This window comes from Ustilago hordei, assembly GCF_900519145.1.
Source record: "Ustilago hordei strain Uho2 genome assembly, contig: UHO2_contig_02, whole genome shotgun sequence".
In the NCBI taxonomy this organism is placed as follows: domain Eukaryota; kingdom Fungi; phylum Basidiomycota; class Ustilaginomycetes; order Ustilaginales; family Ustilaginaceae; genus Ustilago; species Ustilago hordei.
The window spans coordinates 43,845-64,273 of NW_024545252.1; the positions used below are offsets into that span (position 1 = coordinate 43,845).

General features: G+C 53.0%; 11 protein-coding genes across 11 annotated transcripts; 5 read left to right on the plus strand and 6 right to left on the minus strand.

Moving 5' to 3' along the window:
• Nucleotides 1-201: 201 nt before the first annotated feature.
• On the minus strand, nucleotides 202-1,056 carry UHO2_00769 (uncharacterized protein; the record flags this gene model as incomplete). Its single annotated transcript, XM_041553237.1, has 4 exons — nucleotides 202-407; nucleotides 518-679; nucleotides 732-856; nucleotides 941-1,056. The coding sequence occupies 4 exons, from the start codon at nucleotides 1,054-1,056 to the stop codon at nucleotides 202-204; spliced, it is 609 nt and encodes a 202-aa protein (XP_041409171.1).
• Nucleotides 1,057-1,292: 236 nt separating this feature from the next.
• On the minus strand, nucleotides 1,293-2,183 carry UHO2_00770 (uncharacterized protein; the record flags this gene model as incomplete). Its single annotated transcript, XM_041553238.1, has 1 exon — nucleotides 1,293-2,183. The coding sequence occupies one exon, from the start codon at nucleotides 2,181-2,183 to the stop codon at nucleotides 1,293-1,295; it is 891 nt and encodes a 296-aa protein (XP_041409172.1).
• Nucleotides 2,184-2,947: 764 nt separating this feature from the next.
• Nucleotides 2,948-4,564, plus strand: UHO2_00771 (putative Protein PNS1; the record flags this gene model as incomplete). The annotated part of the gene is made up of 1 exon (XM_041553239.1): nucleotides 2,948-4,564. The coding sequence occupies one exon, from the start codon at nucleotides 2,948-2,950 to the stop codon at nucleotides 4,562-4,564; it is 1,617 nt and encodes a 538-aa protein (XP_041409173.1).
• Nucleotides 4,565-4,762: 198 nt separating this feature from the next.
• On the minus strand, nucleotides 4,763-7,045 carry UHO2_00772 (uncharacterized protein; the record flags this gene model as incomplete). The annotated part of the gene is made up of 2 exons (XM_041553240.1): nucleotides 4,763-5,888; nucleotides 5,988-7,045. 2 exons carry the CDS (start codon nucleotides 7,043-7,045, stop codon nucleotides 4,763-4,765), a joined length of 2,184 nt encoding a protein of 727 aa, XP_041409174.1.
• A 1,735-nt stretch (nucleotides 7,046-8,780) lies between these two features.
• On the plus strand, nucleotides 8,781-9,683 carry UHO2_00773 (uncharacterized protein; the record flags this gene model as incomplete). Its single annotated transcript, XM_041553241.1, has 1 exon — nucleotides 8,781-9,683. The coding sequence occupies one exon, from the start codon at nucleotides 8,781-8,783 to the stop codon at nucleotides 9,681-9,683; it is 903 nt and encodes a 300-aa protein (XP_041409175.1).
• A 449-nt stretch (nucleotides 9,684-10,132) lies between these two features.
• UHO2_00774 (uncharacterized protein) lies at nucleotides 10,133-10,735 on the plus strand (the record flags this gene model as incomplete). Its single annotated transcript, XM_041553242.1, has 1 exon — nucleotides 10,133-10,735. One exon carries the CDS (start codon nucleotides 10,133-10,135, stop codon nucleotides 10,733-10,735), a length of 603 nt encoding a protein of 200 aa, XP_041409176.1.
• A 349-nt stretch (nucleotides 10,736-11,084) lies between these two features.
• Nucleotides 11,085-12,773, minus strand: UHO2_00775 (putative AMD2 - amidase; the record flags this gene model as incomplete). The annotated part of the gene is made up of 1 exon (XM_041553243.1): nucleotides 11,085-12,773. One exon carries the CDS (start codon nucleotides 12,771-12,773, stop codon nucleotides 11,085-11,087), a length of 1,689 nt encoding a protein of 562 aa, XP_041409177.1.
• Nucleotides 12,774-13,989: 1,216 nt separating this feature from the next.
• Nucleotides 13,990-15,768, minus strand: UHO2_00776 (uncharacterized protein; the record flags this gene model as incomplete). The annotated part of the gene is made up of 1 exon (XM_041553244.1): nucleotides 13,990-15,768. The coding sequence occupies one exon, from the start codon at nucleotides 15,766-15,768 to the stop codon at nucleotides 13,990-13,992; it is 1,779 nt and encodes a 592-aa protein (XP_041409178.1).
• A 767-nt stretch (nucleotides 15,769-16,535) lies between these two features.
• Nucleotides 16,536-17,209, plus strand: UHO2_00777 (uncharacterized protein; the record flags this gene model as incomplete). The annotated part of the gene is made up of 2 exons (XM_041553245.1): nucleotides 16,536-16,818; nucleotides 16,899-17,209. 2 exons carry the CDS (start codon nucleotides 16,536-16,538, stop codon nucleotides 17,207-17,209), a joined length of 594 nt encoding a protein of 197 aa, XP_041409179.1.
• A 553-nt stretch (nucleotides 17,210-17,762) lies between these two features.
• UHO2_00778 (uncharacterized protein) lies at nucleotides 17,763-18,956 on the plus strand (the record flags this gene model as incomplete). Its single annotated transcript, XM_041553246.1, has 1 exon — nucleotides 17,763-18,956. The coding sequence occupies one exon, from the start codon at nucleotides 17,763-17,765 to the stop codon at nucleotides 18,954-18,956; it is 1,194 nt and encodes a 397-aa protein (XP_041409180.1).
• Nucleotides 18,957-19,210: 254 nt separating this feature from the next.
• UHO2_00779 (uncharacterized protein) lies at nucleotides 19,211-20,199 on the minus strand (the record flags this gene model as incomplete). Its single annotated transcript, XM_041553247.1, has 2 exons — nucleotides 19,211-19,475; nucleotides 19,571-20,199. 2 exons carry the CDS (start codon nucleotides 20,197-20,199, stop codon nucleotides 19,211-19,213), a joined length of 894 nt encoding a protein of 297 aa, XP_041409181.1.
• Between the last annotated feature and the right edge of the window lie 230 nt (nucleotides 20,200-20,429).

Below are 20,429 nucleotides of genomic sequence, written 5' to 3' on the forward strand. Positions count from 1 at the left end.
TCAGTTGCGTTGGTGCGCTTGGGAACGGGCGTGCTGTACGAATGCGGTAAGAACCGAATGGATGGTAGGGTTGTGGTCCGACGTCCCCTTAAATGTACGTCAAGGTGATGGCTAAAGCGAGCTGGATTCTTGCAAGTTTGCGGGACATTGCTTGCCGCTCAGGCTGTTGACAGAGACAGGGAGAGGTGATGCATGCATGATTCAAGGACGTTGCCGGATATAGCCTTTTGTTCTCTTTCGAGGCTTGGCATACGCAGATTCTTTTGGTGCAATCACCCTGATTCGCAAACTCCACAAAGGCTGTACAAAAAGTGCCGAACGTCGGGTGGTCTTGGATCGTTGCGGAGAAGAAAAGGCTGTGCCAATGGAAAGGCAAAAGCAGACGTGGCGTGGTTGCATAGTGCAGTCTGATAATCTCATGCGGAAACGTCTTTGCAGCTCACATCTCACCACCTGCTTTCCTTGTCTCACGGACCGTACCATCAGTGCACGTGCGAGATCTGGAGGCTATGCTCACCATCGATCAGCAGGTGAATGTTGCATTGAGTGACATGAACGCAAGTTCTAGTCTGATTTGCCGAAAGCTTGGTGAGCCAGGGAATGACGTTGTCGGACGCCTCGTCAAGGAGCAGAATTGGTTTGCGGTTTTCGCTGGACTGACGATGGCTTCTCGGATCGTCTAGGGGCTGTCAGAGTGGTAAGAACAGGCTTCTTGGGTGAAATTCGTCGACTAAGGTCTGCTTCGTATGCTAGTTTTCGAACACGAGAGATGGAGAGGCCGTTGAGCTCCGCAGACAATTGTTTCCAAGTCAGAGTAGGTTCTTTCAGGGCTTGACGTACGAGGCGACGACGTTGTCTTTCGGTGCAGGTGCGTGGTCGTCCGGATCTTGGTGCTGTCTCAAGGTTGCCTCTTTCCTTGAAGTTACGCAGTGGCTAGAACACAGTCGTTTTAGCTACGCCAACTGAGGAGGCTATTCGAGCATAGGACATGCCTTGTTCGTGTAGGGTGACGATCGTGGAGCGGTCAGCGACAGAGAGCTCTTTGCCGCGAACCATGATGGTAGTTGAGGGCTTCTGGATGGATGTGATGATGGTTCTGAGGCTCGAAGGCGACGAGGCTCGGCAATGATGTCAGATTAATTGCTCGCTTCGCGACCGTCCCCAAACTTTCTGTCCATCACATATATACACTAATCGATCACAGAACGTGGAATTCAAGGGTTTCACACAACGCGGACACAAAGCGCTGCTTGCAACAAAAGAGTGGGAAGGTGATGTGTGGATTAAAGTGACTAGTTTTTGCTGCCAATGAAAGGAACAAAGCAGGGAACCTCCGACTTGTACTTTTTCCACTGCGGGTTGTCCTTGTGCTTCTTGTCTCCACTCTGTTCGAGCATGGGAACACCCGAGATGAATCGGATGAGGCCGTACTCGAGCAATGGACTGAGGGCAGCAAGACCGACGGCCCAAGAAGGGTAGAAAGTACCTGCGCCGGCAATGGCAGCGGTGGAGAGGACAAATTGACCGGTCCAGAGACTGACCTCGCCAAAGTAGTTGGGGTGTCTGGACCAGCTCCAAACACCTGAGCTGATGAAAGGTTCGTTGTGCTTGCCAGATTCCCTGTCTTGCCTCCATTGAGACTTTTGTCGGTCAGCAGTGGCCTCTAGACCCATACCGGCGATCCAGATGGCGAGACCAAGGTAGTCACGGGGGCCAAGGGGAGGCTGAGAAGCTTTGGGGATCGAGTTGACCAAGTAGACGGGGAGGGCAGTGATGGCAATCCAGGTAGCCTGCATCATCCAGGCACCGAAGAACTTGGGAGGGCTCTGCTTGATCTCGTCGAACCGGCTGTCGCCCCCAGACTTCTTGATACGTTGAAAGAGGAAGCTGCCGAGACGAACAGCCCAGAAGAGAGTGAGACCGGTCATGATGGTCTGTCGAGGGTGGAAAGCCGACAAGGATGTGGGCAACGAGATGTTCTTGAAGCCATCAAAGTAGCGAGCTCGTATCCATGGCATGTAAAGGGAGAGACCAGCAGCCGAAATGAAGCCAAGCGAGCCGCAAAGATCGTAATACTTTTCCGTCTTGAGAGGAACAGCGATGGCGGCACAAGCAGCCTGGAAGCCGTAAATGACGCCAAGCGTTGGCAACAAGGCCTTGAGGCCGACGGTATAGGTGCTCATCTTGGGAGAGGAGCTGTCCGAGCTTGTGAGATGATAGTAAGATGAACAAGCAACCAGATCGAGGTTGGAAGGGAACAAAAGTCGTTGCTATATGGGGTATCGACCTGCATCTTCTCAAAAGAGCAACTTTGCTGAGTGGGCACAACGTAGAAAATGGTGACAGCAATCGGATAAGGGTTAGGCAAGCAGACTTCGTGTCGGACTGTGAGTCTGTTGCAGACAGCAGCGTTGACTTCCGCGGGAAGAAGATTGAGCGGCTGATTATGGAACTTACTGTAACTATTGAGAATGTAGGATGGCTCGATCGCAGGAAAAGCAAAACAAGCTGACACTTGATGTGGAGGAAGATTGCGGACAGAAAGCAGCATGGGCACGTGCGTACATTTGTTGGTGTCAGGAATCTCACAATGCTGCAGACCGCGAAATTGATCCGACACGCGCTTTCTGACGCGGGCTCTGTTGATGCAGGAGAACGCACAAATCCCTCGCCTTGCATTCTTCTTCTCTTCTTCTCTTTTTGTCTCTGACTTTTCGCAATCGACGGCCTGCAGCGGCAGAGGGCGGAGCTGATTCAGATCATGTACGGATGAATAGTATGCCGTTTGTCGGTCAGCCCACAACAACATCAAAGCTGCGTCCCATCCAGAAAAGATCCGTTTGTCGCCAGCCCACTTCCTCCTCCTCCTCCTCCTCCACCACCACCATTTCGACACAGATACCCCATCACCACGCTCTTTTGAAACCCTCTCGTTTCGTCGGTCGCCATGTCGCAGCAGCACAGCTATGGCATCCAAGGCGCAGGCGGTGGTGCATACGCATATCCTCCTCCTCCTCTCCCTCCTCAAGCCCCGCAGATGCAACAGCCTGGCTCCTACGGTCCAGGTAGCTACCAGGGTCAATCCAACGGAGCGCAAAACCAGTACTACAACGATCAGCAAGGTCCTCCTCCTCAACAATACTACGGCGGCGACTACAAGCAGCCCCTCAAACCCGAAGGCTTCCAGGGCGAGCGTCTCAAACCCAAGCCCAAGTTCAACGACCCCATCTTCCTTGTTCTCTTCCTTCTCGTCTTTGGTGGCTTCATCGCCCTTTCCGTCATCTGTCTTCGCGGCTACTCAAATTCCAGTATTGATGTCTCTGTTGGTAGGGGCAACGTTGCTGGCAATACGCTCAATGGCCAGACCGTCATCATGTTCATGATCTGCTGTGGTATCGCCCTCGTTCTCTCCTTCATCTACATCTTGCTCGTACGAACCTTTCCCAAGTTCATCCTCGAGGCAACGCTCCTCTTCACCACACTCAGCAATGTCGCCTTCTGTGTCTACCTCTGGGTGCGAGGCAACACCGCCGCTGCCATCGTGTTCACCATCTTTGCCGTCTTCAGCGTTATCGCCTATTTCTTCATGCGAAAGCGCATCCCACTTGCCAAGCTCATTTTGGTTACAGTCATTCGTACCGCAGAGCAATACAAGAGCGTCTACGTCGTTGCGCTCAGCGGTCTCATCGTCGAAACCGCCTTCAGTGCTTGGACCAGTTGGGTCGTAGTAGCCACCTACCAACGCTTCGAGCCATCAGGACAGGCAGCAGGCAGCAGTTCCAGCAACGCCTCTGTCATCGGTCTTATGGTCTTCATCGTCTTTGCCTACTACTGGATTTCCGAGGTCATCAAGAACATTGCCTTCACCACGGTTGCCGGCATCTTTGGCACAGCCTACTACAACGTAAACAAGGTCTCGCACGCCGCTTGGGGTGCTTTCCGCCGTTCCATGACTTACAGCTTGGGCTCCATCTGCTTGGGCTCGCTCATCGTCGCCCTCCTTGACTTGCTCCGCGCCTTCTTCAACCTTTTGCAGAACCAAGCTGCTTCCGAAGGTGACCTTGTTGGCTCCATTCTCGCTTGCGTTGCCTCCTGCTGTGTTGCCTGCATTCGCGCACTCGTCGACTACTTCAACCGATATGCCTACATCAACATTGCTCTCTACGGCAACAGCTACATCCGTGCCGCCAAGGAGACCTGGTCGCTGCTTATGGACCGGGGTATAGATGCTCTCATCAACGACAGTCTCGTCAACATTGTCTTCAACTGCGGTGCCTTCATCATTGGTCTTCTGACCGCGCTCTTCGCCTTCATCTACGAGCAGAAGACCAATCCACAGTACTTGCAAAACGACTCGGGCTACTACTCGATCATCCTGCTTGTCGCTTTTGGTTTGGGCTTCAACATTGCACTAAGTGTCGGTGCCGGCAGTATCACTGCTGGTGTCAGCACCTACTTTGTTGCGCTCGCAGAGGACCCATACGTGCTCCAGGGCAAGAACCCAGAGCTCTTCGAAATGATTCGTCAACAATACCCACGCGTTGTTCAGAGTGTTCAGAACTAAGCGCGTCAGCATTTCATGTCCTACACTCATCACTCAACACTTAAGTTCATCCGCTAATCTAACCACAGTACACGATACATGACCGAAACACTGCGTGCATGCCGACGAATCGATTACGGCTGGATTGGTGGATCGTCATGATAAGATAGAAGCAGAGAAATGTGCAATGCATTGTAGGTCCGAATACACGATGTCCCATCACAGCTTGGCGGATGGACTTGGCGAGGTAGCCTTACGCGACTGCTTGACAATCTTGATCTTGTGACCTTTTGACGCAGCAATATCCTTCCTAAGTAGCTTTCCCGTTGGGTTCCTAGGTGCTGACTCCGAGAACAGATACGTACTCGGCCACTTGTAGTATGCTGTCTTATCTCCCACCCATGTGTGCAGACGTGAAGCCAACTCGTGCATCTTTTGCTCCTGTGTCAAAATCGTCTTGTCCTTGGGCACCACCAAGAGTAACACTTGTTCTTCACCCGTCGACTTGTCTTCCACGAACCCTGTTGCTGCAGCGTCCACCAGCTCTGGATGGGTGGCAAAGAGGTCATCCAACTCAGCTGGGGGGACTTGGAAGCCTTTGACCTTGATCAATTCCTTTGTACGACCTGTAATCCACAATCGTCCTTTGGAATCGAGACAGCCTTCATCGCCCGACCTGTACCACCCATCTTCCGTGAATGCACCTCCAGTCAACTCTTCATTCAAAGCCGAATGCGTTTCGGAGGACAGCCCGGAGAAGTAGCCCGACATGACGGCAGGTGCGCGAATCAACACTTCACCCACTATCCCTGGATCCGATGGTACTCGCTCTCCTCTCGCTCTCGCTTGCCTGGACACGGCACGGATCTCCTCCACACGTTGATCGACTTGCTGCTTGCTGGTTCCCGGCAAAGGTCGAATTTGAATCTCGGTGTTAGGTGCAGGCCGACCTACACTACCCAATTCGTCGCGTGCTCCTTGTGTGTCGGCATCCATGGCCAACCCGCTGGTCTGAGAAGTGGAACATGTTTCGGTAGTGCCGTAGCCAAGCTGAATGTACTTGCCCGTTCGCTCGAACACCTTGCGCACGACTTCGACAGGGACGGGTGCACCACCTGTGAGGAAAGCTGCGATGCTCGAGAGATCAATGCCATTGCTCAGTGGCGAAGCGGGATCAAGGTGTGGGCAAGATCGAAGTGCAACAGCAACGGCAGGGGCGATGTGACTGAAGGTAGCACGGTAGCGAGTGACTAGGCTGAGGTAGTAGCCCAGATCAAACTTGGGCGTTGAAGGGATGATGAGAGTCGTTCCGAAAGCCACTGTGGGTAGCAACACGGTTGCCAGACTATTTGAACAATACAATCACAAGACAAGAACGGATCATTAGTATCACTCTAAGCAACTTAGACGTTCCAAGTCAGAAAGAAGAGTGTGGGAAACTTACCCGTAAACATGATACCAAGGAGCAAGGGTGATCCAGCGCTCTCCTCCACCGTTTGCTCCTCTCGAAGTACCGCTGAAGTGCGGGTTAGTATCCCACACGCCCATCGTGTTGCTGATGAGTGCCTTGTGACTGATGAGCACACCTTTGCTCTGACCCGTTGTACCACTCGACCAGAGCACAAAAGCAACACGTCTCTGCTGCTCCTCTGGTGTCATAGGCGCAGGATTAAACGCTGGTCTGTCAAGACTAGCAATGCTTCCTTCGGCCTTGCTGCCTGGTGGTGGAAGCAAGAGATGTGTCCAGTCACGAGGGTCATGTGCCGATGCAACGCCGTTCCTGTTGAAGCTGGTGCCATAGTAGTCCATGCCCGAAGAGACGTCTACAGTCCAGATACGACGACAACGGTAGGGAACCTGATTGCTCTTTTCCAATCTTGCGGCTTTGGACTCATCCCAATCCCTAGCGAGTTCACGTGCCCAAGCCTGAAACTCGGCACCTTTGACCTGACCGTTGTTGCTAGAAGGCGAGTCGAGTAGCAGTTGGAGTGCTTTACGGAGCGGCACCTCACCTTCTGCGCCGACAGAGGTGAACAGAACTTGAGGACGAGCTTTGGCCAAGATGTAAGCAAGCTCTCGTGGACTGAGGTAGGTAGAGATGGGGCAGACAGTGAGGTTGGCTGCAACGGTGCCGAGAGCTACAAGCGGCCAGACCATGCCATTGGGGATGTGCAAGAGAACCGTGGTGCGAGGAGCATGGATGGGCTCACGGGGTCTCTTAGGGTCAGAGACGAAAGGAATCGCAGCACCGGTGAGAGTTTGAAGAGAGCGAGCAAGACGCAAGCTGTCGGCCCTCAAGCGAGCCCAACTGAGCTGGGCACCTGAACCATCATGCACTAGGATGGGACGCTGCTCTGGGATGGTGGTGCCGTCAAAGGTGTGATTGGGATACTGTGAGCCGAAGTTGTTAGGATGGTGTTGAAGAGGGTTGCTGAAGAGGAAGGTGTGCAGATTCTGGTCCTGTGGGAAGGGAATCTTGAGACCGCTAGTAATGGCCGACATAATGGCTGAATCGCTCTAAGGAGGATGCTGAAGCGACGGTATGGTTGAACAGGACGACTGCTAGGCGGGCACACCGCTGAAAATTGCGTCTCAAGGCGATACTTATACGGGCCAGGACAAAGTGTGGGGCACCGCAGAGATACGCAGAGGTATGGGCGAATGCCGGAGAGGCGTCAAGAAAGGCAGACTTGAAGACCAAGACACTCTTCGAGAGTTGGGAAAGGATGTCCTCGGCTATCGCGGCAAGGTAGCTTTGGGCTACAGGTTTCCTTTGGATACCGGCTATGCTTGAAGCTTGAGCTATCTGAACTAAATCATCCCTCGCACTCTCACGAGTTCTCGAACCCCCGTCGCATCCTTCTACATCCGCTAGGTGTACCACTCTGCAATCGGTCTGGCACAACATAACCAATGACCATTTTATGATGACAGCTCCCGTTGTCTGCGGCGGGAATTGGCAGCGAGTACATAGAAGCCTGGAAAAATCTCATCCTGTGACCGCACAACAGAAAGCAAGCCAAAGCTCTTTTGCGGAGATCCTCTTGTGTGTGTGTTTGCTTCCACGCTTTCTTGTTCAAACACACCATCGGACGTTGGAATCAAGGGTCATGGCTTTGTCGGCCGTCGGATCCTGCTTTACGCGGTCAGTTGTCGTGCGAGATTGCTAAACCGTTGATCAGTCTCGGCCGGTTCGGAAAGCGACTTCTTTCCTCTTACAGCACGTCCAGCCGACAGATGACCTCCTCTTCTCACAGACATAGAAAGCTACTCAAACCCGATAACAACCAGCGTCGGTGTTCGATGTTGTGATCGGACACCTTCTAGAATCGACAAAGCCGGTTTAATGAGCTCATTTTAGCGTTGCGCTGTCAGACACAGCCATCACCCACCTGCGGATCGCTCATGAGCAGCCAGAGACGTGTGACAGGTCGAATCTTTTTGAATTTCATTTTTTGCCACCTTCAGTATCGCATCATGCAGTTGCGCCCATTCCCTTGGGACCTCAGCCCTGACTCGCAACTACAGTAGCTCGGCAGAACAACGTCGACCAGAGAGTGCAGCATCATCTTTACGCGGTTCGCAAACTACAGACAGGAGGTGCAAATTTGTAGAGGCGAAGAGGACGAGTTGGCAGGATCCGTCGCGAGACACCGATAACCAAAGTATAGAAGAAGAGAAATGCTCTCCTGCCGAGCTTTTTCAGGCGCGCACAACGGACGCTGATCACCAAACACAAAATTTGAACCTTTGCTGTCGAAGCGAGCTGGAAAACCATGCATGCCTTTACGCTGCCCAGCTTTGCAATGGGACGATTCGATGGTCTTGGCAACGCAAACAGGAGCTCGATGCTCCACAGAGCAAGGTTTAGATGGTCTTGCTGCGTGGCAAAGGCAGTGTTCTTTGTTTCTCTGTCAGTCCGGTCAACTGCTCGCCTCTCCTCAATGGATCTGCCTTGACTACCCTTACCTACCCTCAATACAAACAACCACTACTACCGTCCCACACGAATCCATCTTTGTTCGCTCCGATCCGACCGCTTGCGCTTTTCCTCCCTCTTCCTCCCTCTTCCTCCCTCTCTTTCTCTTTCCTTTGCAAGCCCCCGCCATCCTCGACAGCGCTGGACGCTGCATACACTTAGACTCGAGTTCAGAAGATCACATATAAACACACGCCTCACAAGACTTGGTGCGCACCGTTTCGTTCACTCAACCCCTGCTTGCATCAGATCTCCAGTATGAAGGTCTCCTATACAATCCCAACCTTGGCACTAGCCGCCGCACTAGGTTCGACCTTCACAGAGGCTCTGCCATCCTCTTGTTTCTCCGACCTCACACGCCGTCAGTCCTCGCCACAAGGCTACTACAACCCCACAACCAATGGCGGCTCTCTTCTCACCGGAAACACCGCCTCTGGCCTCAGTGAGCCACTCAACGTCATCGTCTCTGGCAACTCCGACCCTGGCGTCCTCTACCAGGCCGGCTTTGAAGAATTCGCCCGCTCCTTTTACTTCTCCCCCGGCAGCTGCCTCAACATCTCTCAAGGCGGTTACCAGACAGCCAATCTCGGCGACGGCAACGGCTACCGCCCTCAGACCAACATCATGCGCTGGAACTTCAAACAGGGTGATGGTGGCACTTGTTTGGAATCACTCAAAGGTGGCAACCATTTCAGGTACTGGATTCAGAACGGAACTGCCGCTGACTCGGGTGCCATTTTCATCGCGGCTAGTGTCGAGCTCAATGCGACGCTGAAACACATGATCGCGCCAGATGGATACGATGCAGGAAGGGACCAGATGGTGGGTAACATGACCGGAAGAACCCTGTCCAGTCCAGGTGGATTCCAGTACACGGTTAGCAAGGAGAGCACGCAGTTGTTGAACGGAGTCAGTGCTAGTCAGATCAATCATGATATTGGCATTGATGGGACGGTGGATGTGCTGACAGTGAAGGTGACCAAGAATGGCACTATTGGAGCTGGTCGCGATTCATCAAGTGGATCGAACACCGGCTCTTCGATCAGCACACCACAGCAGAGTTCCGCGCTGCCAAACTTCTCAAGTCTCGATGCGCGACTGATAGGTGGGATCAGTGCAGTCGTTGTGGGTGTCACATCTGGTCTTCTGGCCTTAGCATAAGCTGCAACACCAGGAACCGCCTACTAGAACGATGTCACTTTGTCTAGCTGCACCTGACCTACCCTAGTATCTGGAAACAAGGACAATCATTGCCATTAGCGTTCAACTCGTATGCATCGGTGTGTACGTCCATAACGTACGTTGAATCGCGCTCCTGTTCATCACCTGTGCGTCCTTACTGACAATGCCGTGTGAGCGAAGGCTGGTTGCAAGAACAAGCACCAAGAACGGAGATATGAAATCGGCAGCTGATGGAATTGAGCATTTCCGACTTCCGCAAAAAAAATTGGTTTGCGCCTCCACTTTTGAGCTTCGAACATGCCTCAAGCCTGTCTTCGTGTCATCTTCCATTCCTCCATCCTCCGATTCACTCCTGCTTTCGTCTTCGCTTCTTGCTTAGCATCATCCCTGTTCTGCTGCTACTCTGTCTCCAGCCCTTAAATCCAGCCATGTCAACAACCCGGATCTTTTCAACGCTCGCACGCAATGTTACGCCCAGCAGCCGACACATGCTGCAACGGTGGACATTACCTGTCGCTCAGCAAGCCCTTCCACAGCTGCGTTCCAAGTCCACACTACCCTCATCTCTGCATTGCTCTCTAGCGCAACAAGTTCAGCGGCGAGCCTTCCGCTCCACACTCTCACCCTTCAACGACCAGTCCCGTTGTGCCACCTCCGTCCCTGAGGTAGACCCGACCACCTCCTCTTCCTCAGACGAAGATACCCCCTCCATCCCAGTCACAGGCCAACGCACCCCTATTGGGCAGATCGAACAACGACTAGCCATCACATTTACCTGCACTGTCGACCAATGTGGACACCGGAGCACACACGAGTTCTCCAAACGATCCTACACAAAGGGCATCGTGATCGTCCAGTGCCCTGAATGCAAGAGCAGGCATCTCATCGCGGATAACTTGTCGTGGTTTACAGAAACGGAAGACGATCCCAGAACGATCGAACAGATGATTGAGGCGAAGGGTGGGAAAGTTAGGAGAGGGAAAGTAGGCGAAGGAGACGTGACAGGGGAAACGCTTGAAATTCTTTCGTAGATCAATGACAGACTCGGATAAGGAAGAGGCGGATAGATGGATGGACTAGGGCTTTTAGATTATCCACTACTCTCGATCGATTCGATAATACCAACAGTGCCTTTCAACTTGACTCTTAGTAAGTGCAGAGCCTTGCTTTCATCCTGCTGATTGTAAGAACATTTCGCAGCTAACGACGAGCTCTGGATTACAAGAATGGACCTTGGCTTCAGCTTTGTCTACAACACAGTCCCAAAAGCGCTCTCGACTATATTCAACAGTACTCATGTCCAAAGGTAATCCTTTAGGATGGTGTCCGCCAACAGCAAGTCTAGATTACAGACAGCTACATTCACCTGTAGCGTATATCTTAAGCAGTATCGGCATGAATCTTCTTGGCCACAGCAATCGTCCTCTCTTCTCCCAACCTGTGTCCCACGACCTGAATCGAGATCGGCATTCCGTCAACATCTTCTGCATTGTATTGCTCCCACACGGCCTCCTCTTCTCCCTCCTTGCCCTTGAACCCTTCTTCCTTCTTGTCTAGTTCCTTGTCGACCTTCAACCCTTGCAGAGGGAAGACAACAGCCGGCATATCCATCAGATTCCAGCATCCGGTATAGAAGATGTGGTGGTATGCGTCGTGGCCTGTCGTCACCTCAGCTGCTACAGGCGAGACAAGAGCATCGAACTTTTTCCCGCCTGTGAGCTCGCGCATTCGTTGAAGCAACTCGGTTGCCCAAGCAGTGCGCTGAGCCTGCAATTGCCACAACTCTTTGACTGTCTTGCTCCAGCTAGCGTCGGTCTGGGAGAGACCCTTCACCCAGTCAGCATGTTCACCCGAGGCCTCCATGATCGAATGCACCGTAGCACCACCCTCAGCACGGAAGAACGAGGCAATGCAGTTCAGGCCACAATGGAAGAGATCTGAGTCGGCGGCAGACTGAGATGCGTCCCATTCGACGACGTTGTGTCCGGCTTTGCGGAGCCTAGCTGCAGTATGGGCCATAGCGCGCTGAAGAGGGGGCGTGGGCTTGACGATCCCGTTGTTGGTGAGCATGAGAACGGTGAGCGAAGTCGGAAGCGAGATTGAGGCGATGGTTGTCCAAGGGATGGGCACGCATTTAGGGTCGGCATTCCAGGGTTCCGCGTCGATCACCGCCTTGGCGTAGATCTCGAGACCCTCTGGCTCGTTGCACATAGGACCGTTGATCGACATGACTGCCTCCTGACCAGCAAGGCCACTCTTGCACTTACCTGTCGGGAAACGACCGAACGAAGGTTTGAGACCCCACAACCCCGTAAACGAGCACGGGATGCGGATACTGCCACCAATGTCGGTTCCAACACCCACGGGACTGCCTCGCATAGCAATGAGCGCCGACTCACCTCCCGAACTGCCACCCGACGTTGTCTTTGTGTTTAACGGGTTCAGCGTCCTTCCATTGGCGTTGCTCACCGTTTCCGCAATCATCATGGCCGTCGGCGTGGACGTCTTGCAATACAGCACTGCACCTTGCTCTCTAAGCAATGTGACGAGGGTCGAGTCATGATCCGAGGGGTCGTCGATCCATGCGACGAAGCCGAGGTTCGAGTCCTTGCCCTTGAGATTGAAGTTGTCCTTGAGGGAGACAGGCAGACCGGCCAAAGGGCCCGCGGGCTTGCCAGTAGTTTGATAATGCTGGTCGAGCTTCTTGGCGGCTGCGATGGCTTCGTCGAAAAAGATTTCGGTGAGACAGTTGGTGAGCTGGTGAGCGATGGCAGCACGCTTGCAGAAGGCGGTAGTGACAGCCTCAGAGGTCCAGGCACAAGACTGAAGCTTGGCAAGGATGTCGGCAACGGGCGACTCGGTGATAGCAAGCTCTTCAGAGGTGAGAATTCCACAAGAGGCAGGGATGGAGCGCACATCAGTGCGGCTGTTGGGGTCAGCCTTAGCAACAACTTCAGCGGGAAGCCGCCATTCGGCTGGGATTTGATCAAGACGAGACTGCTGCTTGGCCGCAGCAACCAGCTTCCATGAAGATGATGAAGAGGTGGTCGCAGCGTTGCTGGTAGTCATCTTGGCAGAGCCGTTTGAGGCAACCACGGGGGAAGAAGCTACTGCTGCTGGCATAGTGTGGAAGGGAAGCAAGGTAGAAGATTCGAAGAATAGAAGAAGCACTCAAGAATTTCGCCGAGGAGCTGGAAAGTCGAGTGGGTCACAAGCAGCAGCCAGCTATATATGATAGAGCGCACAGTACGAGCAGTGTCGGACAACCATCATGCAGCCCCACAAGCAGCTGTTCAGCCGACAAGCGCGAGTGGATCAGGTACAGGTTGGCCGGCTGTCGGCTAGGTCCCCGTTCAACGAAGGCCGAGGCGCCAACAACTTAATCATGATTGCGGCGTAAAGGCAGCAGCAACAGTCTTAGCAACAATTGAACAGAGCTAGAGCTAGAGCTTATCTGGCAAGCAACACTCCGTCTCCTCCAGGGTATTCATTGAAGGTCTGTACGGAGCGCAGACCATGTGACACCTTCTGGCATCGCTCAAACATGTCTTGCTGGACACTGAGCGTGGGGGGTTTGCACTGTGCGTGCCTGCCTGTACGACATGCCTCTTGCGCAGCTTGTGCACCCTATCTCAACTTGATTTTTCCCCGGCTATTAAGTCGGCCCGTTTCGAAGTCACTATCCCGACGCTTCGTTTCTGTTTCCCCACGCATTTTCCCCTTATTCCGATAACTAGCGGCGAATTTCGAGTGATAATAATAACAAAGAGTGAAAGCATGTGAGCCATAGTTCGATCTCACATCTTCGCCAATTTCGCTCACTCGAGTACACATCTTATTACCCGGATCGGTCGCGATAGGTATCGGCATACCGGCTATCAGACATCCGACATAGTTTCCCCGTTATGTTTCAGTCTTATCTTCCTTGTATCATACACGCATCCATAGAACGCTGGAGGGCATATATAATACTCGAATCATCTTGTACTTAGTTGATGCTCACTATCGCAATCGATACTCATGATCAACGCTATCGATCGCACGCCCTTCAACACAAAGCCATTGGAGCCGTGCTGCTTCCGCGGAAAGCTTTTGCTATCTTTGTGCGACTTGCAATCGGTCATTTCGGTACCGTTGCCAAAAGACAGCGAGACTGGTGCGCTCATCCAGATAGGATCGAGGCCTTCACATGTAACGCCACAGAGGTCGGAAGCGACTGTCCTTCGAATGTATAGCATTACGATAAGATAGCTCTTAGTGATAAAGTTCTACATCTGCAGTAGGCTCACTTGTCATCATCGTCGCCTTCGCCTTCGGTGTCGCGACCGAGTCGCTCGTCTCCTCCGAGCAAAGTCCAGGTCTCGAATTCACGGCCCTTGCCATCCTTCTTGATCAAGAATTTGCCACCATCTCCCTGTTCCTTCCACACCAACTCTCGTGTTCTTCCCAAGCTCTCAATGGCCGAAACACGGTCCATGACCGATTCGAGACGCTCCTCGTAGCCTTGCGATTCGGCAACGCGGCGCATAGCACGTAGAAGCGGCATGGAATCGGCGCGAATGTGATGATGACGGTCAATGTGAATAACGTTGAGATGGTCGAGCTCCATGATGAAGTCAGGTCGCGTCATGACTTGACGTGCTTCGCCCCAAGTGAGGTGAGGGTTGGGGACATCAGCACCTCGCACGTCGGCTTCTTGGTCCATGCTGGGATCAGTGATGGGTGACTCGCTCAGACGGCGGTGTGCAGTGGCATCATCATCGTCATCATCATTGTCGTCGTCATCGTCGTCGTCATCGTCGTGTTGATGACCCCTGTGAGCGTCGCCGCCTGCCTTTCCGTCTATGCCATCTTTGTCACTTTTGAGCGCGGTACTGAAGCGTGTCAGGCCTGGCACAGGAGAAGCTCGAGCCTTGAACCAGCCCGCATCGCTATGCAATTGCGCAGCCAAGCTGCTGTACTGTGGATCTTCTATGGCCTCCTGATTCACGAACGATGGCAAGACACCTTCATACTCATCCAAGACCTCCTCCAACTCCTTTTGCTTCTTGCTCAGCTCGCAAAAGAGCAACCAACTGCAGGTCGACCACTTTTGCTCGTCCATCACATCGTCGTCGTGGTCCTGGATGATACCTGTCTTACTGAGAACCCACTGCATGTCGTCCTCGACCAACTGTCTTGCTGCGCGCAACATGTCCTTGCGTCGAGCCACCTTGTTGAGCAGGCCCAGACGGCCACCGCAGATCTCATAGACCTCTTGCAAGACACGTGGATTTTGCGAAGAAGGCTTCTCACCCCAGTATTGCTTCCTGCATCCGCGCAAGACGTTGATTGACTGGCGTCTTGAGAGATCCCTGAACGATAAGGTATCCATGCGATTCGATGCTTTTCTCAGCACATCGTAGACCCAGTAGTCAGCTGTGGTGAAGACGAATGTCGCTGTTCCTGCCGAAGCCCACTTCTCGGCACGCTGCTGGAAGATGTGCAGCAGCTTGGTTCCTTCTTCGTCGCGGGGCAGGAGATGAGCACTGTTCATGACAATGATGGCAGGTTTACCCGTTTTCTGCTTGCGTGTGATGAGCGCCTTCTCGAGCTTGTGCAGCGCTCGTTCGAGTTGCTGGTAGTATGACATGCCTGACAAATCTGAAAGACCTAGCAAATTGCCGAGATAGTCACGATTGTTGCTAAAGTTGATCGATTCCGAGAAACGGTCGACGACAATGGTTGGATCGAGATGGGCGTCGAAGAAGGCGCATCCATCAGCATCAATTTCTGCCATTGCCTCAATGATTGAAGTTGCTTTACCAGAGCCCTTGCTGCCCATGACAAGGAAGTATCGACCGGCCTCTTTGCCAGAGACGATGCTACGGATCATCTCGTCTTCTGGGCGAGGCGGGTCGATGCGGACGTGAGCGAGTTGATCTCCGCTCTTGGCAAGGGCAAGGACAGGGTCGTAGCCGGGATCGAAAGCGGCTTCCATCTTGCGAAGAACGTGACGTTTGTACCAGGAATGGTAGACCATGGCTGCACCACCGAGCAAGAGGACACCAACTGATGCGCCCATGGCTGTTTCCCAGCCGGTGGAGTTGAAGAAGCTGCGGAAGCCATCACCCGAGTCCTTATCCGATTCGCTTTTGTTTGACTTTGAAGAAGATGCCTGTTGACCCTCGGAGGCTCGAATGGGACTTGTTGACAGCGTTCGAAGGTGAAAAACAGGGTGAGATGAAGCCAGTCGAGTGCTGATAGCAGACCGAGGTCGGATCGATGCAGCGATGGCACGCCGTGATGAGGCGGACGCTGCTGCTGTAGGAAGGAGCACCATCTTGCCGATAAGCTGTAAGGATATGGAAGTTGGTTCTGGTGGTAAGTCAAGAGAGACTGGATAAGACAGCTGCAACCCGTTCCGGGTCCAAAGCAAGAGCGCTTCATTCACGCTGTCATGCAGACGACAAGACAAGCAATAAACAGTTGACCGATGTGCCTGCTGTTCGTCCTTCCGTTCGTCAACGGCTGGCCTGCCCGCTCGCTTGCGCTTGTGCTCGGCCTTCAACGCTCTCTTGTGTAACGTATGTTTGTTGCTTGGCATCGGATGCGGGGCAGCAAGCTATGTTTCAAAATTGCGCTGTGTCGCACCGATTTCTTCCAAAACACAAAAGTGCACAGACTTGTTAGACCTGCAAAACTGCTTCGGCCTTTTTCTCAGCCCGACTTCCGAACTCCAAACGTGAAATGCAAGAAACGCATATATGAAGCTTGCTCATACGACAGTTGGAGCCAACCTCTCTCAGCCTCCATCTCGTCCATTTTCCCTAACATCGAAAGCGAACAACCATGTCGCTGTTCAAGAAGTTCGAACCGAAGTCAGACCTGGGTCCCGCAACAGCACTCAAGTCTTCCGTGCGCCGAGTGATCCGACAAAAGCTCACCGATCAATACCCAGCACTTGCAAAGGATGAAGGCGCTCTCCTGGAAGCAGCATGGCCCAACAAGGCTTCTGTGACCACGGTCAAGTTCGCAAGAGAACACATACAGATGCTTATTTCGGAAAAACAAGTGCTCTTCTTCCAGCACTATGACGATTGGTACCTCCCCTCTTTGCGACTTCTGCACATGTGTAAGTGCCGACAAAACCCGCTGCCAGGCTCTGATGCTCCACTCGGCTGACCCTCATCTTCCCATTTATCAACGACGTAGTCCCAGACATGCTTCCATCGGTACAAGTTGACCGAGGAGCCATCAAGTTTGTACTTTCCGGAGCCAACGTCATGTCGCCAGGTCTTACTAGCGCAGGAGGCCACCTGCCAGACCCATCGAAAGGGGAGACACCTCTCAAGAAGGGACAGTGTGTTGCGATCCGTGCGCAAGGCAAGGATGAGATTCTCGCTGTGGGTGTCATGCAGATGGACACCGAGGAGGTGCGAAAGACTGGCAAAGGTATTGCGATAGAAAACATTCACTATCTGGGAGACGACCTCTGGCTGACGCTAGCAAAAGGCGGTATCTAAGCCTGCGTACGATTTTTCTCCTTGACATAAAGGTGTTGGTGACAAGCTCATCTTAACTTCCAGAAGAACTATCTTGACCAGGTTGCAAAGCGTCATGTACCGAAAACTTCACATGTACTCTAATCATCGCAATTTCCCATTACGGCTCTGAACATCAGATCTGCATTCACGGATACGCCCTCTCCTCCGTATTCCAGTCCCCCTGCACTTTTGGGGTAGTCCTTGATAGTCAGATCGTAGCTGTTCCAATGGTGATCGTGGCGTACAAAGCTTCGAACTGTTGCGTTCAGAATGTCAAGGGTGAAGACAGACTGGATCGAATCGGCGATCTAGCCTCCACTTACTCGTATGCCACTTTTTTGAGCCTTTTTTTGTGCTCTTTTTGTCAAGGAGATTTTGGCTCAGAAACAGACGTTCGTAACTTCGAAGAAGAAAGTGTTGGTCATCAAGCAACATGCTAACTGTGCTTAGACCATCGATCCTTCTTCGAGGTCACTGGCTTCCTCACTGTCATCTCGTCACCGCCCAACCACGCACAAAGCTAATGTTCAAGATGATCGCAACATCGTCTTCGAGAACCCTCGTCTTGGCAGCGAGTCGAACTGCTTCGAGCGGCGGCAACTCTGCTTGTTGTCTAGCTGCACCCGTTGGTGTCTTCGCCGCTAGCCACAGCGCCTCCACTCAATCGTCATCTGCATCCTCGAAGCGGAGCCTCTCGAGTAGTCGCAGAGTCAAGTTAGCTAGCTCTTCGCGGCTACAAAAAGCAGCGGAAGGCCCTTCAAGACGAACAGCCCCGCCAGCAACAACGCAGCTTTCACCATTACAATCTCCACGCACCTTCCTGCTCGAAGAGCTAGCGAAACGAGACCATCCTTCATACCTCGCGCATCATTTCTACCCAAAGCATCTGCAGACACACTTTGCGGCCATCCGAACATTCAATGTCGAAATCGCTGGTCTGAAGGACACCGTCTCGAACGAGCTTCTGGGTCGAATGAGAATGGGTTGGTGGAGGGACGCAGTCCAGGGTGCATACCAGAACCGACCGGCCAAACATCCCGTCGTCCTAGCTCTGCGCGATGCCTTTCAAGATCCGGCCGTCAAGTCCAACGCTGCTGGTGGGCTGATGCTCGACCACTTTCTTCGCATCATCGACATCCGTGAAGCAGATCTAGCAGACGATTTCGCTGCACCGACCCTTGAGCAACTAGAGTCCTACTCAGAGTCCACTTCTTCACGGCTGCACTACCTTTCGCTCAACCTTCTTGGTGTACGCAGCGATGCAATGGACGAGCTTTTCTCTCATCTCGGCAAAGTATCCGGTCTCAGCCTCGCAATCTCCTCCATCCCATACCACTCGCACCCAGCACCACACATGCGTAACTCCATCACCAAAGGCGCACGTAAGCTCGTCCTTCCCAGGGAATTCGTCCACAAACACAATGTCGTAGAGGAAGACGCCTTTCGCAACGGCCCACAAGCACACGGCTTTCGTGATGCTGTTTTTGCACTAGCTACACGGGCGAACGACTACCTCATCACAGCGAGAAAGATGATCAAGGACGACCTCGGAGGCAAGGTTCCGCAAGCCGTCGTACCGCCATTGGTGGGCATCGTTCCAGCAAGGTCCTACCTCGAAAGGCTGGAGAAAGCAGACTTCAACCCATACGACGCATCATTACAGACGGGCAAACATTGGAAGCTGCCATGGGACATGTGGCGGGCGAGTCGCAAGCGTACAATCTGAGAATTGATTGAATTGGTTTGGATTACGAGACGACGAAGACGACCCTTTAATGTACTTTTGATGTAATTCTACATGGTTGACACACGCTCTCTCTTGGTGGCTGAGGTGATGTGATTCTTTCAACAAATTTGTTGTTCCTGGGTGAGACGAAGGGATGTGAAGGTTGATAGAGAGGTTGATAGATGATTGGCGGTGCGCGACAGTCACGCCCGACGAATGCAACAACGCAGCGCCGAGGTCTTGCTTTGATGCGTTCACTGACGCTTCTTCTCAGCAAGCTGCTGAACAAGCTTGTCGCCCCAGAAGCCCTTGCCGATGGTCTTGCGACGCTGCTTCATCATGTAAGAGTACATGACGTAGAGACCGGGCCACCAGATAGCGAAAAGACCAGCAAAGACGTAAGCACGAAGATCCCAGGCAGCAGGCTTGTTGAAGGGCAGGCTGTTGGGAAGCGTGGCGAGGATACACATGGCCTCAGAGATGGCACCAACGGGGTAGAGGATGTAGAAGGTGGTGTAACTGTCGAAGAGACGGGAGGGAAGGGATATAGACTAGGTCAGAACACTGATCAAAGAAATGTGTAAGGATGAGAGCCAAGTGGAAGCGGAACTTACCGAGCCCAGAGGAGACCAGGGCCTTCCTGTCCGAGAAGCTGGTTGGCGTAGAAAGGGTAGCGAATGCACTCGGTGATGGCCCAAGCAAGCACCATCGATGCGTAGAAGGGGCTAGACCAAGCCTGCGAGTATCGCTCTGTGACACCCCAAACCATGAAGAGACGCGAAGCGACCTGAATCGCGGTAGTAGCAACAGGGCTCCTTACCCAGCCAATGGCAGCGTGAACGACCTCGAGAATGGCGAGAGACTGAACGAGAGCAACGACAGAGCCAACAAAGGTGTGCGAATTGGAAGCACGCTCGAGGATGTTGGCGATACGTTCAGGGAAGAGGTGCGAGTAGGACTTGACAACGCCGATCTTGACAAGACGGAAGCGGGAGAGCACATCAGCGGCAAACTTTACAGGACCCGAGTAAGGTTGTGGGCCAAGAGCGAGGTGCTTGATGAGTGTCGAGAGGATGATGACCCAGCCGAAGAAGGAGAGGAAGTTGAAGAAGACGAGGTAGTAGCGGATGGGAGCAGGAGGGCCACGCTTCACTGGCTTAGCGGTAGCAGAAGCGGACGACGAGGCCGAAGCCGAAGCCGAAGCCGAAGCCGAAGCCTTGCTCCTGGATCCTTTTGGAGGCATGGTGAACAAGGGTGCAATGAGAGTAGATTGTGGTCGTCAAGATGGTGGATGGATAGCAGCAGCAACAAAGAAGCAGAAGACAGCTCAATTCGGGCACAAGGCACGGATGTGTTGGACCCGCAAATAGAGCTTACCCAAAATCCCCGATGCAGAAACCTCCACATCGGGTCCTGTTTCTTTGGCTTTCGAACCTTCTCGCACGAGTTCAAGTTGCATTTGCGGCTGCTAAT